The sequence below is a fragment of the Lynx canadensis genome, chromosome A1 (genome assembly GCF_007474595.2).
Source record: "Lynx canadensis isolate LIC74 chromosome A1, mLynCan4.pri.v2, whole genome shotgun sequence".
Taxonomy (NCBI): Eukaryota; Metazoa; Chordata; class Mammalia; order Carnivora; family Felidae; genus Lynx; species Lynx canadensis.
Window position 1 is genome coordinate 232,891,183 of NC_044303.2, and position 15,218 is coordinate 232,906,400.

At 42.0% G+C, this 15,218-nt stretch overlaps 1 protein-coding gene across 1 annotated transcript in view; it reads left to right on the plus strand.

Moving 5' to 3' along the window:
* SEMA5A (semaphorin 5A) overlaps positions 1-15,218 on the plus strand; it is a 477,201-nt gene that overhangs the window by 218,717 nt on the left and 243,266 nt on the right. Inside the window, exon 5 of the mRNA XM_030332665.1 lies at positions 12,705-12,750. Coding sequence (XP_030188525.1) covers positions 12,705-12,750 — 46 coding nt within the window. The remainder of the gene's footprint in view (positions 1-12,704; positions 12,751-15,218) is intronic.

Consider the following 15,218-nt stretch of genomic DNA (forward strand, 5'->3'; position numbering starts at 1 on the left):
CTTAGAGTTAGCACCCAACATTGTAAAGCCATTTACTGGGTGGTTTCACTTTATGTCAGTGATGCTTTATGTTCCTGAAATTGAATTCAGTTAAAGATTCTTTGTTGCTCATCACAAAAAGGAAGTTCATTGTGCTGCAAAGAGAAAACCTCTCTTTAAGCGATTTGTGGTTATGTGGTGCCAGAAGGTGCCTGCATTCTTGAATTCGTGGAACTTCTGGAAAGATCCCTGAATTTATTATTTCCAAGATGCACGTTATCTTTTATGCTATTTTGAAAGCATTGGCATTCGTATCCTGTTTTACCCAAGGCTCTTTAAAAATTAAAATAATATTTGTGTTTTCAAAGATGAGGCTGAGGCATTTGCATTTCAGAAGATGTGGAAAATGCAGTTAAAGCATAAAGAAAGAAACACAATTTCAGAAATAATCACAGCTAAACTTTTCAATTATTTCCCCACGCTATTTGATTTCTATTTCCTTATACGATTGGGGTAATATTTTATGAATGGTTTATATACATCTTTGTCTAAAAACCTACAAAAAGCCATTCTCATGATATTTTATATATAAGAAGAAAAACTCCAAAGTGAAGAAATATGTCCTGGTGTAGATTTTGCACAGATGAAGTAAAAAATATTGGTACTTTATTGGTACTAGTAACAGTTCACAAAGTTGATACAAGTGTAAGTTTTGTGGCAGATAGGATTGTAAAACTAGATGTAAGAAGATGATTATACTTTTATTCTCCAAATCAATCTGTCTGTCTTTAGTGTTTTGGGTTCACTGGAAGGACTACAGGTGATTCTGTGCTAAATTCAAATGTTATTCCCAATGGCAGCTAACGTGGTTCGCATACAATGCAGTGCTCGATTATGAACAGATAATAATCAGGGCATCTGCAAATTAGCCATATTCTTATGAAGCATAAAGCCATAGAATCATAACGAAAAGAGTCTCTCACCAAAGAGAATGTGAGTTTCCTTCCATTCTTTTTGTGTGTTTCTTGGTCTTTCAGTGGATGTCTGATCACCTTACTGTTCTCTAACCAGCTTCAGTGTAATAGAAGTATATAAATTGAAAGGCAGAGTCTATAACCTATGATGTTTTAGTAAAAACACTCACCCGTAAAATTTCACATGAGCGCCTTTGAGTGAGGGAGGCCCAGCCCTCTGCTGGTGATGAAGGTGGTGGGACTGAAGCCCATAGACTCAACGCTTGGGTCAGGTAGCAATCAAATTTGATGACAAATACAACAATTCATGACCTTGGAAATTTCAAATTTTAATTCTATTGAAGTTACATTGCAAAATGGGAACGTTATGGAGATATCAAGAGGAAGGGTAAATGGGAATGCACGAGCCTTCTTGCCCCGGACTTGGGGACCAGCCCCGAGTCTTGCGCCTTGCACGGAGCCCTTTGCTTTGCCATTACAGTCAGTGAACCATCTCCACAGAGGGGAAGATACTTCCGTATGCATGTTTCTATAACGGGTACTATAGATTTCTCATCAGCATGTTTATTACTGAAAACAAAAACTAAAACTAAGACCTTGGGGCTTCCAAGGCATAGCTTGACCTTCATTCATCACAGTCACAAAAACTAGTCTTGAAAAATTCTAGTGTGTTATTTTCAAGCATTGTTTTGCCCCTGGTTTGAATCTGCAAAAATAAAGATAAAAAGGAAAGATGAACTTGCTTTTGTTACGGTGGCGCGGAATTTGCTTTAAGTATTCAAAGCATATGTTCCCATAAGATCACAATTAAATGCACGGGCAGACTTCTATTTAATTAGAAGAAGTTCCTCCTTTCAAAATGATTTTGTCGCTGGATCTGAACAAAGAGCTGCATTTTAGATTCACATAAAATCATTTTTTTTTAAATTGAACCAATGTTATTCACTCTTTTTTTTTTTTTTGGTGGTGGCTATTCATCATTGCTATTTTTATTTTCAAGTTTTACCTTAGAATTAATCTCTTGGAAGCAATGTATGATTAAAAGGAAAAATGGAGATTTTTTATAAGATGGGCAATTCTGCTTCCAGTAGCCACAACTTCTGTTTTCCAAAGGATACATTGTAGTCAAGTATACACAATTGAAGGTAACTTCTGTGAGTGGAATCAAGTCAGCAGTTAGGAGTGAGTCCAAAAGCAATAGACCCCCTTAGTGCAAAGAATCCCAGGGTAGCAATGATGTTTACATTGTATTTATATTAATTATGATTTAGGAAAAACAGCTGGTGATGAAAAAGAAAAAAAAGGATGGTGCTTTTCATTCCTGCTCGTGGTCTGGAATTTTTTATTCAGCTGTTAGTTTATCGTTTAAATATTTTCTCTTGTCTATCATTTTCCTTCTCAGTGTTGGCACTCGATTTATAGGTGTGCGTTTCTCTTAGGATTCTCTTTGCCTATCTTCCTCCTTCTCATACCTATTAATCTTCCAATAGGGTCCATTTGGTTAATTAACCTGATCTGTGTTAAAAAGTCCCACTCCTTTTCTGCTGGCTTTGTTACCTTTTGTCCAGTATTTGCCAGACATCAGCGTACCTAAGTACCCCGGGGGTGGGGGTGTGTTCATTCAAAGTGAAGTTTCCTCTGTGCCCTGTTCCCAGCTCTGCTGATTCAGTGAGCTGGAAAGGGTCCAGGAGTGTGAGCTTTTAACAAACAGGTGGTCTACAGAAACTCTTGGGGGAAAGACTTCTGCACACTGTGTTCCTTTTGCTGTTGTAAAAAACAGAATAATCTCTACGCTTTCCTTCTCTGCTGGAACTGGTGAGCAGATAAGTCTAGCAGCATAGTTATTTATTTAGTTATAAAGTCCTTTTTTTCCCCAAAATGCATGAATGAGTCAACAAAGCAGTGTAATAAGAATTAATCAGCCTCTTTACTTTGGGTGTATATGTGTGCTGTACGGTGTTGGAGCGTTGAGAGCTTTGCTCCCAGCCAGTCCCACATAGGGTCCATCAGAGTTTATTAGTTCACTTAGTTACCTTTCATGACTCTTCATTCATCAAATATTTATGGAACCTACTTTATGCCAGGAAGTATCTAAGGCACTGGGGAAACAAAGACGAAGCTTAGTCTCTACCTGACGAAGACTTCGTAGCCTGGCACAAACCTCGTGCCCGGTTGGCAAGCTGAGGCTCCGTCGTTGGTCTCCTGTTTTTGTAAATAAAGTTTTCCTGGGGCACAGCCACACCCATTCAGTTGCATATTTCCTAGGGCTGCTTTTGAACTTTACCTACAGAGATGAGTTGTATCAACTGAGACCATCCATGAAGGCAAAGCATTTGCTGTCTGGCCCTTAAAGACAAGTTTGCTGACTCTTGACCTAACAGTTGTGGGGGGAACACAAGCAATTAAATTCTCCCAGGGAAGCCTGGGTAAAGGGCCCTAGAAACCCCAAGAAAAAAGAAACATGATGGTTTTGGGGGGTGAACATGGTGCATGGAGAAGGTGCTTTTTCAAGTGAGCCTTGGAGACGCATTACGAGTCTGGCAGATGGAAGAGTCTTCTTGCCAGAAAGACCATACCTCGGGGAAAGTCCGAGATCCCAGTGAGGCTGAGAAGAGCTAAGCTTGACTGGACCAGTTAGTGACCAGTTGGCTGAGAGGCGGAGTTATTGCAGGTGAAGCAGGAGCTTTAGGTGGGGTCAGATTGTGGAACAGAGTGGACTTAATCTTCCAGACCAGCGATTCCAAATCTGGCCGTCATGAGAGTTGCCTAAGAGGCCTCACAAGAGCACAGATGCCCAGGCCTCTCGAGCTCATCAGCGTTAGACTTTATGGAAGTAACGTTGGAATCTTTGCTTTAATCAAGTTTCTGATGATCTCCTGGCCTGGCAAATTTGAGAGCTTCTGCTAAAGGCATTAGGAGCTTGGGAGATTTTTCAGTCTGCCTATTTATATGCTCAGATTTGCATTGAAGAAGATATTTCTTCCATATTGTGTGCAGAGTCTGCTCGAATTTGAACAATTTGGAGATAGGAACAGCACTTGGGGGCTGTGGATCAGGTGACAGTAGAAAGAACTTACACTTAGGCAGTGATGGTGGAAATGGGGAGGAGAGATTTGAGACCTGTTTCAGAGCTGAGTTTGACAGTGATTGATGGTGACCCCAGATGGAAAGGTAGAGGGCAAGAGTCAAAGGGGAGATTTGGAGCAAGACTCGGGAGCGTGGCTTGCCGTGATGGCCATAGCTAGCTAGCCCTGAGCATGTGGGGACTGAGCTGCAATTCTTTGATTATTTGAAGATACATGAAAACAAAACTGAAACAAACACAAAACAGCTCGGCTTTTGCTAACTCTGAAGCTAACCCAGAAAAAGAATTGTATATGGAGATCACTTGAGGAGTAGACATTCCTAAGAAAACAGGGTTAAAGGAATCCTACGATAGGTCACTTGGTATTTTTTCAAATGAAATATGATCTCTATTAACTGAAAAATAGGAGGGAACAAGTCAAATACCCAGCGGACCCACAAAAGCAGAAGTTGTGAGTTAAATCTGGAGCAGTAAAAGTCATCGTCTGTAATCCTCAAAGCAAGTAATATTTAGAGCATAGTAAAATTTAAATTATCGGTGTGATTATTAACAATATTGACTAATAACTATGACCCTAGATGTGCTTATGGGAAAAGGTTTTTCTGGTTTTATATCGCTGCAGTTTGCTAACAGCGTTGGTCTTAATCACTGCACCCCATTCAGAATTCATCTTTGTGACTTTATTTTACTTGCAAAAAACAAGAAGCTCTCCATCTATTTCTGTGCCTTTCAATCTTGGTGTCTAAACATACAAGAGTGCTATTAAAATGATTTATTCCTGGTTCTGATGTGTTCTTTTGGAACATTTTTAATAACCAAGACTTTCGAAAGGTTTGAAATAACTTTTTGGGGATAAGGAATGGGATAATAGAAGCCGATACAATTTTGGGGGAGTTTGTACTGGACACATATGGTAATATCAACAATAATAAAATCAAAATTATCTTAAAATTTTCATAGCCCAAAGTACATATAGTCATGATTTTAGAGGAGGGTAGCAAAGATTTTGACTGAAGAGGTAGCTTATAAGCATGACTGTATTATTCACAAACTGTGATCTAAATGTGATCCAACTAAATAGTTGTTATCTATTTGCAATAGTTTGGTAATTCAAAAAATTAATTAAATGCCCCAAAACTTGTGGATAAAACATATGAAAGAGATATGGTTGGAATGGTTATAACTGCAGAAAAAATAAAGGCTCCTGGAATCCGTTTGGAGTCAACCAGCATCATGAAAATCTCTGGGACAGCAATTACAGAATTGGTTCCAGGATGAAATTAAATCTTCAGATGCTTTGACGTTACTGATATGATTGATACATTAAATACTGACATTCAGATCATTAAAATAATTTTTTATAGAAACATCTTGTGCCTTAAAGGATACAGGTGTTACTTTTCCTTAGTTTCAAAATCAGAAACTTACATTTTAATATTCAAATCTGTCAGTGCAGTGGAAAATGTGGGTGTGATGGAGGGCGTGGCTATTTCAAGCTCTGCACAGTCGCCTATTGATGACGGGGGAGTCCTGCAGCAAAGTGAAATCGGGTAGGAAGAAGCTGACCCAGGTACAGGTGAGACTGGCCTTTCAGTTGACGTCAGCTCTCAGATTTACTCAAATGGTGATAGCTGCTCCACAGTGTGTGTTTTGTGTTCGTATGGTTTCATGATCGACCACGGTCTGAACTTCTGTTAAACAGAAAGAGAAGTCACTACCCCCATTGTTCAAAACACATTTGATAGATTAGCTTGCTGTTCTGTCTCCATTTTCTTTTCGTGCCAAATGCGTATCTGTCTGTCTTAATTATTTGGCCTTCTCCTCCTCCGTTATGAGCAAGCCTCTAACTTCCGTGTTCAATAAGAACCTGGAGTTTTCCTCTTTGATTTTATAGCTATATTCATCAGAGACCAATTGAGTTATTCTAAGAGAATGTCATTTTAAAACACCTGTGTCTTTCATAATTAATGGAGGTCAGAGTTAAGTTTTATAGTGTCTCTAGATAAAATGAGTCATTTAGTTAATATGCTCATGATGGCTCAACCTTTTCTTTAATGCTGGCTGAATTTTATTACTTTACATGAAGACACAAATGAACTTCGTCTATTACGGCCCGCACTGCTCCCTCAGTGGATATGTTGTTGTGCTTAGTGATTTGTTGCTAATAGGCCACTGGGGGATATGATAGGACGCGGGAATGGGTTATGCAATCCTACAATCAATAAGAAATCAACTCCAGTGAGGAGGGAGAAAACGCGTTCAGATGTCTAGTGGGGAAACTGTCAAGTTGTGTCTGCCAAATTTAATGGCTTTGTGATTTGAATTATTCAGTCTGTTGGATCTGTGTATCCCTCATACATTATTACTCCTCAAAGTAATACGGTTATTACATGTGAATGAGCAATGTCAAATTTTATTCCAAGACATTTGAAAAAAAAAAAAAAAAGGAGATCCATACCAAGGGAAGAAAAACGCATACTTTCATTTACTATCATCGTAAAACTGAACCTTTCCAGCGTGGTAAACTCTTGCTTGGTACTTCTGGAATGAGGGGGGCAGGGAATGGAAATACAGACTAGTTCTCCTAAGCTGTACCACTGATGCATTCTAAAAAATTCTAATCCCTTAACCTGTTGCACCATTGCCTTTGTCCCTGTAGAATGGTGATATTCCTTATTACTACCTATTTACATCTCCCAGGGTGTTATGATGATGAATGAGACCACTTAAATGCTTTGGGTTGCTCAGAGCTTTGCCCTCCTAGAGAAACTGACCCGATATGAAACATTTGGTTAGCATTCCCTGTTGGCTGGATGCCAGAATCATTACCCCTTCATGTTGGAAAGGTTGGTAGCCTTTCTCGTGAACCTCACATATATTGTTTTCCCTCCTCAGTGTGCTCACGAGTGCAAGATAAAGTGGTTGCCCCTTCTGGAATGCCCCGGAGAACAGCCACTTACAGAGGACCATAGATCTTGCTTTAGTGTGTGAGTGGCCCAACATCTGGGAATATCAATTTTTTATTCCCTTTAGAAGATTTTCTTTCTTTTTGTAATCTTTAGCTTCGTAGGTCGCTGACCCAAACTGTGATGGATCAAGCTGTCTTGGGAGATTTCGGGTCCCTCTTGTTGCTAGCTGTGTTGGAATTTGTCCAGTAGCAAAAATGGACTTCAAGCTATCCTTGGAACCGAATAGTTTGAGGAAAGGCATTTGAGAATAGTAGAATCCACACTGTGTTTTGTCAGATTCTCAAGTTCCAGGGAGGTGATTGGGGAATTCCACAAATGTTTCATTTATATTTCATTTCTTAAAAACATTTTTAAAATCGTTGAAAATCATGATAGAGAAAGTGAATACTGAGATGTGTCATATTATATATTTCTAATATGGAAAGGTCCAAGAAGGCATTAAGTTGCCTACCTGGATTTTGTGTAGATCACAGTCATGTATTCAACAAATATTTGTAAGCCCTTACCAATTCTTTGTCTCCGAAATCAAACAAAAAGTAACAACAAAAATGTAACCGACCAACCGCCACAAAGGTTGTACAAGGTTATCAATACATATTTCCCGTAATTCTAGTTTCAAAAATTTTAAGTCACTTTAATCAACTATGATGAACAAATATTATGTGTGAGTACTTTGTTGGATGAATTTTCATTAATGAAGAACTATCCTTACTCTTTTACATGCTGAGTTTTTATTTAAAATTATTTTGCAATATGGTACTTGGTTGCAAAAAAATAAAAAACACTCAAAAAAGTATTTCTCAGGAATTTGTTGAAATGTGTCAGGGTGACAAGTCTTTTATTTGATTGGTCACATATTCATTCAACTCCCTTGGCCATTTCATATCTAAAAAGGGTTACAGTCTTTTAGGGATTTGTGTTACTTAAGAATACTGACAGATGGTATAGTTTAGCTCTCTCATGTTATAAATGAAGAAACATGGGCACTCTTAAAATAAGTATGGGCAGGGGTGCCTGGGTGGCTCAGTCGGTTAAGCACCCAACTTCAGCTCAGGTCACGATCTCACGGCTCGTGGGTTTGAGCCCCGCATCGGGCTCTGTGCTGACAGCTCGGAGCCTGGAGCCTGCTTCAGATGCTGTGTCTCCCTCCCTCTCTGCCCCTCTCCTACTCATGCTCTGTCTCCCCAAAATGAATAAACATTAAAAAAATTAAAAAAAAAAATATGGGCAGGCAGTTTCAGGAAAAAAACTGTGAGAAATAAGGAGGGAGAAAGGAGACACCATTTAATGAGCCAGACCGGTAGGGTTAACATGTTCGCTTAATGGGGAGACATATGTCACAGTCAGAAATCAGTCCCAGGGGTGAGAATCAATTACCTAGAATCAAAAGACAGCCATTAGTAGTGTTAAGACCAGAATGGTCTCAAAATGATACGTAAATGTGCCTGCGAATGAACAATGAAGACATAAAAGAGTTGTACTCTAAGAACTATTACTGTGTGTTTCTGTGTATGTGCGTGTGTTGGGGGGGTGTGCCCATGAAACTCGGAAAGTGACATGGGATGACTGATTGGTGAAGCCGTGTGGCACAGGGGCCAAGGGACAGCATGGTCTGAGAGGTTCTGATTCTAATGTTGGGACTTTATCTGATCCTAATAGTCTTGAATAAATCACCCTGTGCCTCTTTATTTGCAGAAGTTTCCTCATGGACAGATTGAAGGTAGATACACTCTAAGGATGGCTCAGCTTTAGAATTCTTGGATCCTCTGTTTTTTGGTTTTGTTTTTAGGTTAAAAAAAAAAAACAGAGGATGGTTTTAAAAATCACCATTTTGCATCTTGTAACCTAGAACATACTAAAGGAAACGTTTCAGTCTCCTTTGATGCTTCTCTTCCCTGGGGTGCTGGCATGGGTAGCCTGAGCACTGTGGCTCTTTCTCTGTCCCCTTCCTCTCTGTTCACCTGTTGAATGTCTCCAGCACCCTGATTTATCGCTGATGAAATGGTTGTGAGGGCACCACAGCTCTCAGGTGTTCAGGGGAGTAAAAGTACAGGGTTGAAATTCACCAGCAATGGTGGGGCGGGGAGGGGCACCTTTGCGTACTGGGACGTGCCAGGCAGAAAAAGGATCCTCAGCAGAGTTAAGTTTTTGCTTGGGGAGATGTGGCCCGAGAATGTGGCATGTTTCTTATCATAAGCCCGTGTCTTCCTGTCTTGGTCTGTTGGGGCCACTAGAACAGAACTCTACAGACTTGGGTGGCTTATAAGCAGCAGAGATTTATATCTCCTGGTTCTAGAGGATGGAAGTCCAAGGTCAGGGAGCATGGCTGGGTTCTGGGTTACAGACTGGCCACTGTCTCCCTGTGTCCTCACATGGTTGAAGAGGTGAAGCATTTCTGGAGCTTCTTGTACGAGGGCGGCCATCCTCATGACCTAATCACCTCCCCAAAGCTTTGCCTCCTAACACCATCCCCTTTGAGGGTTAGGGTTTCAACATAAGAATTTGGGGGAGATCCAAACATTCATGCTATAACCCTTCCCTCGTGGACAGCACCTGAAAAGGGCACTGAGGGGTTTCCGAGAATATTCTCTGTATGTCCTCCGACCCAAAATGGAGGACTTTGAACTTTTCTCTCCAGTTGTCCTGCCCGGAGCTCTACGGAGCATGGTGGACACCACCATCTTCTTTCCTCAGTGGTGTGAAGACACTTCCAGCTCGTTGTGTATGAGAAGTGCCTTTCTAGAAAGTTCCCAGATTTAGATGTGGGTGTGTGTGTGTGGGGGGGGGGTGGGTGTGAGAGAGAGAAAGATAGAGATGGGGGTGGGTGTATGAGAGGCTTGAGAGAGAGGTGGCCTTTCAACCTCATCAGACCCCTTAGGTAATTAATTGACTAAAAATATGAACAATTTCTTTTACTGGAAATATTTACAGAAAAAGTCTTTCTTAAAAGAGCTAGTGAGTGGAAGAATGTGGTGACTGGGTCCCAGAACCACGACGTTATAAATCTGAAAACCCAGGAGTGCTGTGCTCCCTGGGCAGACAATGACCCCACGCACCTGAACGCACAGTCAGGCCGGCTTCCCCCGGAAACCGGAAATGGCTGGAGAGCGGCCCTCGTTCCTTTCCTGTGCAATGGGGAATCTGCTGAGAATTGCAATGGGTCTGGAAATTTCAGTATTTTCCATAAACTGTCTGCGTGTGGCCACGATCGATCGACTGCTTGCAATGGATCGGGAGCCATCCTCAGTGCTTTTCTTGGAGGTAACCCTCGCGACAGCCGCAGGGCGGAGGTAGGAGTATGGGCCCCATTTTACAGATGAGAGCACCCAGGCATGGGGTGCTTAAGCTTCCCTCACAAGGTTGTGTCCTGGCACAGCTTTGGCTTTTGACAAGTATCCTTCTGGCTCCCGTGGTCACTGCGCAGTGATGGCCGGCAGCATCCTGCAGGCAGGAAGCCAATCAGGAGGCGGGGGTGAGGGTAGGGAGCCATCGTGCCCATGAAGGCGATGAGTGGCCAGTAATTGCCGGTGGTGCCACTTGTAAGCCTCTCATCTGGAAAACTGATCTGTGCGTGTGTCTAGATTGCTAACTTCCCTGGGAGGAGTCACGCCGGCCTCTGTGTCACATCGGTGAAGGCTGGCAAATCTTCAAATGCTAGCAGCCTCCAGTGGTGTTTCCTCGGCAGCTCAACTACCCTCTTCCGCGCGCGCTGGGCTCCCGTTCCTCCCCCTTCAGGGAGACGTTTCTGGTGGAAACCTGGCCTCCGCATGCTGCCCGACTAAATAAAAATAGACCTGCTGTCGCACTGCCTTGTCAAAGTCATCCTTAATCTGGGTCTGCGCGGAGGGCTCTGATCCATCTGCCATAAAAGAGAGGGCAAGTGTTCCCCAAATGGCCTTGTGGCGGAGGTGGCCTGGGCCACGCAGTGTTTTCTGGGAGCTTCTCTGGCATTATTTCATAGGTTAAATTGGACGTTGGAAAGGGTGTGGTGAAGAGGCCACTTAAGTGGTTTGGAGGAGGCAACTTTCACGCCGTGCAAGATGGCGGTGGCTCCGCGGCGGGGGGCAGACTCTAAGACGGCAGAGTGACCAAGGGGCGATGCCGGGGACGCCGGAGACAGCTCTACCAGTGAGCTCATCCTTTTGCTTGTTCCAGACGGTGTGCACGCACAGGCTACTAGCCCTCAGCCTCTCTATTGGCTTTGTCTTCCCATGTCTGGCCGCTCAGTAGGGATGCTTCTTGGTCCTCTCAAGGTCATGCCCATTGTCCTGCCTTGGCCGTCACTTGCCACTTCCACTAGGACAGCATGTGTCCACTTCAGACATCTACCCATCTCTCCAAATAGTGAAAATAATCTACTTGAGTTTCTTGCTGGTGTTGAGAAAACTGTTAATCTCTTAGTTCCATGGAAATAACCTTGGTGGGGCCAGCCCGTTATGTAAAATGATAGCTTCTTTTTTAAATTATATATATACACACATATATGTATATATATATATATATATACACACACATATATATACATATACATATACATACATATATGTATGTATATACATGTATGTATACATACATATATATGTATGTATATATATATATATATGGAGAGAGCAGGGGAGAGGGGAAGAGGGAGAGAGAGGGAGATCTTAAGCAGGCGCCATGCTCAGCATCAAGCCGGACATGGGGCTCCATCCCAGGACCCTGGGATCATGACTTGAGCTGAAATCAAGTCAGAGGCTCAATGGACTGAGCCACTCAGGCTCCCCCAAACAATAGCTTCTTAGAGACCCGTCCCGCACTCGTGCCTTCGTAGGGTCTGTCTGTTGGGTGCCAGGTCTCCTGCCATTACTGTTTATACCTGGGCTAACTTTCTCCTCCATAGTCCCTGGAGCGTGGCTCTCCCTGCACCAGCTCCTCATTAAGGGGGCATTCATGATTTGAGTCAGAGGCCAAAGCAACTCGCAGGAGGAGGCCAATTTGTTGCTAAACCTACAGCAGTAGAGTCCAAAGCCTAATGTGGCTGATGTTTGTGTTCTGCCCCCCCGCTGTGCTGATCGCCACTGCATATTTCATTGTTCTTCCCCTTCATTGTCAAGACAGATCCTTTCCTTTTCTCTGATTTCTTGCCTCACACTTGGGCAGCCAGAGGGGACTCTTTCACACCCTTGATTGTGGACTGACGAGTTGATGCTTCTAAACTTGTACACACTAAATGCATCCAGCAAGACAGAACACTGTAATACTTAGACTGTGGTTGAATTCCAAAGCAGGATGTGTTGTAACTATAAATCATGGTGAATGTAGGTGATCCATAAGAATGAAGACTCATAGAATGGGTTTGTATTCTCTTACTTAAACTCAATTTCAGAATCGACTGCCTGTGTCCTTTGGTCCATTCCACATGGATCAAGAGAGTCCATTAATAACTGAGATTCACTGTAGTCACACACACACACACACACACACACACACGCACCTTATTCCTTAACTCTCTTGCCAATCTCAAATGTGCCAATCTCAAACCTGCTGACATACTGAATGCCTCTCTGAATTCTGAGGTGTGAGGACAACTGTGCTACACGCATTCTTGGAAAGCCCCAAATCATTGCTTTGTTTTGCCTTGTTCTCATAATTTTGATGACCTGTAATATTTTGAATCCATTAAAATTAAAACTCCTCTCCTTTTGTGTTTTGTAGAAACTACCTCTTCAGGTTACAGCTTGAGGATTTGTCTCTGATCCAGGTAGGTGCGATTTATCTTTCTCAAGCTTTCATCTTCCATCCCAATGAGCTTACCGTTTGAGAGAATGAAGACAGATGTGTGTAAAGGTATTAATCATGCCAGAGCAGAGATTCGCTTCCTCAGCGAGTCAGGCTGCCAGACCCTATCTGATATGAGTCGTCACCTGCCTTAATTCCCGATTGGCCCTTTTTTCCTACTGTGCATCCTCCCTTCCTATCATGGGCATCGTCCTGATTTAGTCTTCACCACATGATAGATAATTCAGAGGACATCCCCTCAATGTCTGGGAGAGCCCTTACCCACTCCGCCCCCACCCCCAGTTAGAATGGCCATTGATTATTTATTTTGCTGCATTCAGCCATCATAGTTTTGGAAAAGTCAGTTCCCTTAGGAAAACATCTTTGTTTCCTCTTTACCTTTTATGATTAAATAAATATGAGTATAGGGGTAAAAAACCACATATAGAAAAGAGTAAGTGGCGATAGATACAAATGTACTTTACGTACTTCTGTTTTTACAGTTTGAAGAAGGACACAGATCCTTCTGCCTGAGTAGAGTATTTATTTTAGAGGCAGATGTGAATCACGAAGGTCCACTGTTGCCCTCCAGGCTTTTAGAAGGGTCTGGTAACCATGGTCTCCTTGGACAAGGGGAGAGTTAGAACATGACTATCTCTCTCACCGACTATCTGGAACTCCCCATGGAACGTGATAGAACTACTCCTGGGCCATGTGTAGCTTGGGAAAAGGTCTTCAATTGTAATGTCACCCTCCTGTACTAGAGCCCTAAGAAGTAGTTGGAGAGGAGTTTGTGTTAATTTCTTCTGCATGTAATGCTGGGATTTGTGAACATCCAGGAAACTTTGGAGCTAGGGTGTTTTTTTTTTTTTTTAAGTAGGCTCCACGCCCAGTGTGGGGCTCAAACTCACAACCCCAACATCGGAAGTTGCATGCTCTACTGACCTAGCCAGCCAGGCACCCCAGCTAGGGTTTAATATTTGACCTATCTTTCATTCACCAGGGCTTCAAAATAAGCCAATCCCACAAGCAAAGCTAATTTTGGTAAAAACGCAAGGGCTTTGAAGACGATAGACCTGGGTTTGTGATATAGCTCCCTTCCTCGCAGCAGCTGTGGGTTTTCCTCATCTGTGAAACGGCCACAAGGCACGATCTCCCCACGCTGTCACTGCTAAAATTAAATAGAGTAAAATGTGTGGAAGGAAGAAGCCATAGCAATTTGTCAACAAATGTTAATTGTGTTTGTTTTTAAAAGTGATGATGCTAAATAATGACTTAGTATTGTAATCATTTCATCACACCAGACAATGAGTGATCTTGCCACTGTAGTTTAGCATATACGTCTTTTGTTTTGTTTTGGTTTTCTTTAGTGTATAAGTCGTTGTATGAGTTGATTTGTTGGGAAAATCGTGAATGTATTAAGTAGAAATCAGAATGATCAGCAGTGTAACTAAAATACCATTTTAAAACTCTGATTTTGAAGAATCTTTTATAAAAATATAGATCTTTCAATAGGTGGGAACTATATATTATGCTCATTTTGACTCTCATGGTGTAATAGACGGTCTGCCGCATTGTGTATGTGTGTGTGGGAAAAAGTGTGTGTACATGTGTGTGCACATATTTGTTTACATGTACGTGCTCTCTCATTTCCTTGTTTCCTAGTTTTGTTGGCTGGAAGGTTCTGGAAGGAGTGTCATCGTAGTAGCAATGAGCACATTTAATATACAGTTCTTGGTTTCTAAATTTAACCACACCCTAAAATGAACTAAAGTTTCTTGGAGAAGTAGCCGGTTCCAGGGTCTGGGTGGCAAAAGTCTCAGAGAAGCCTAGAAGGTCTTGTTGTTTCCAGAATTCAGGACATATTCAGAGAATGATGAGGGCAGGTCCAAAGGACCTAGGTGCCAACTGAACGTTGGGCTCACTGAAGAAATCTGGGACAATGGATGGTTAAATAATGATGGTATCAGATTATAACACGGTGAATAAGAATCAACGAGAATATACCAACATCAGAAAAGAAATGAATGAATAAACAAATGAGGCAGAAGGAGGGGCCATTCTTCCTTACTGTCAAATACCAACTGCCAGATATTGAAGGCATGATTTAATTAAGACATCATTTGGTTACCATCACACTAAAAATTGATTCAGGCAAAAATGATCAACGGCTGCTAAAATTTATGGCTGAGACTTTGATGATGGCCAAGATATTTATAAAGTCTCCAAGTAGTTACCTATGTGATATTTATGAATTATAAGAGGAAAATTATGACTTGATGGTGAAGAAACCCAGCCATTCTCACCATAACCAAGTAATGGGACAAAGAACTTAGTCAACGTGTCCTGATTCAGTGCATGGAGAAGGACACAGCAAGGTATGCTTGTGATTCCAACCAGTTTTATCAGGAGGAACCAGAACACAAACCAAAACTGAGGGGCATTCTATAA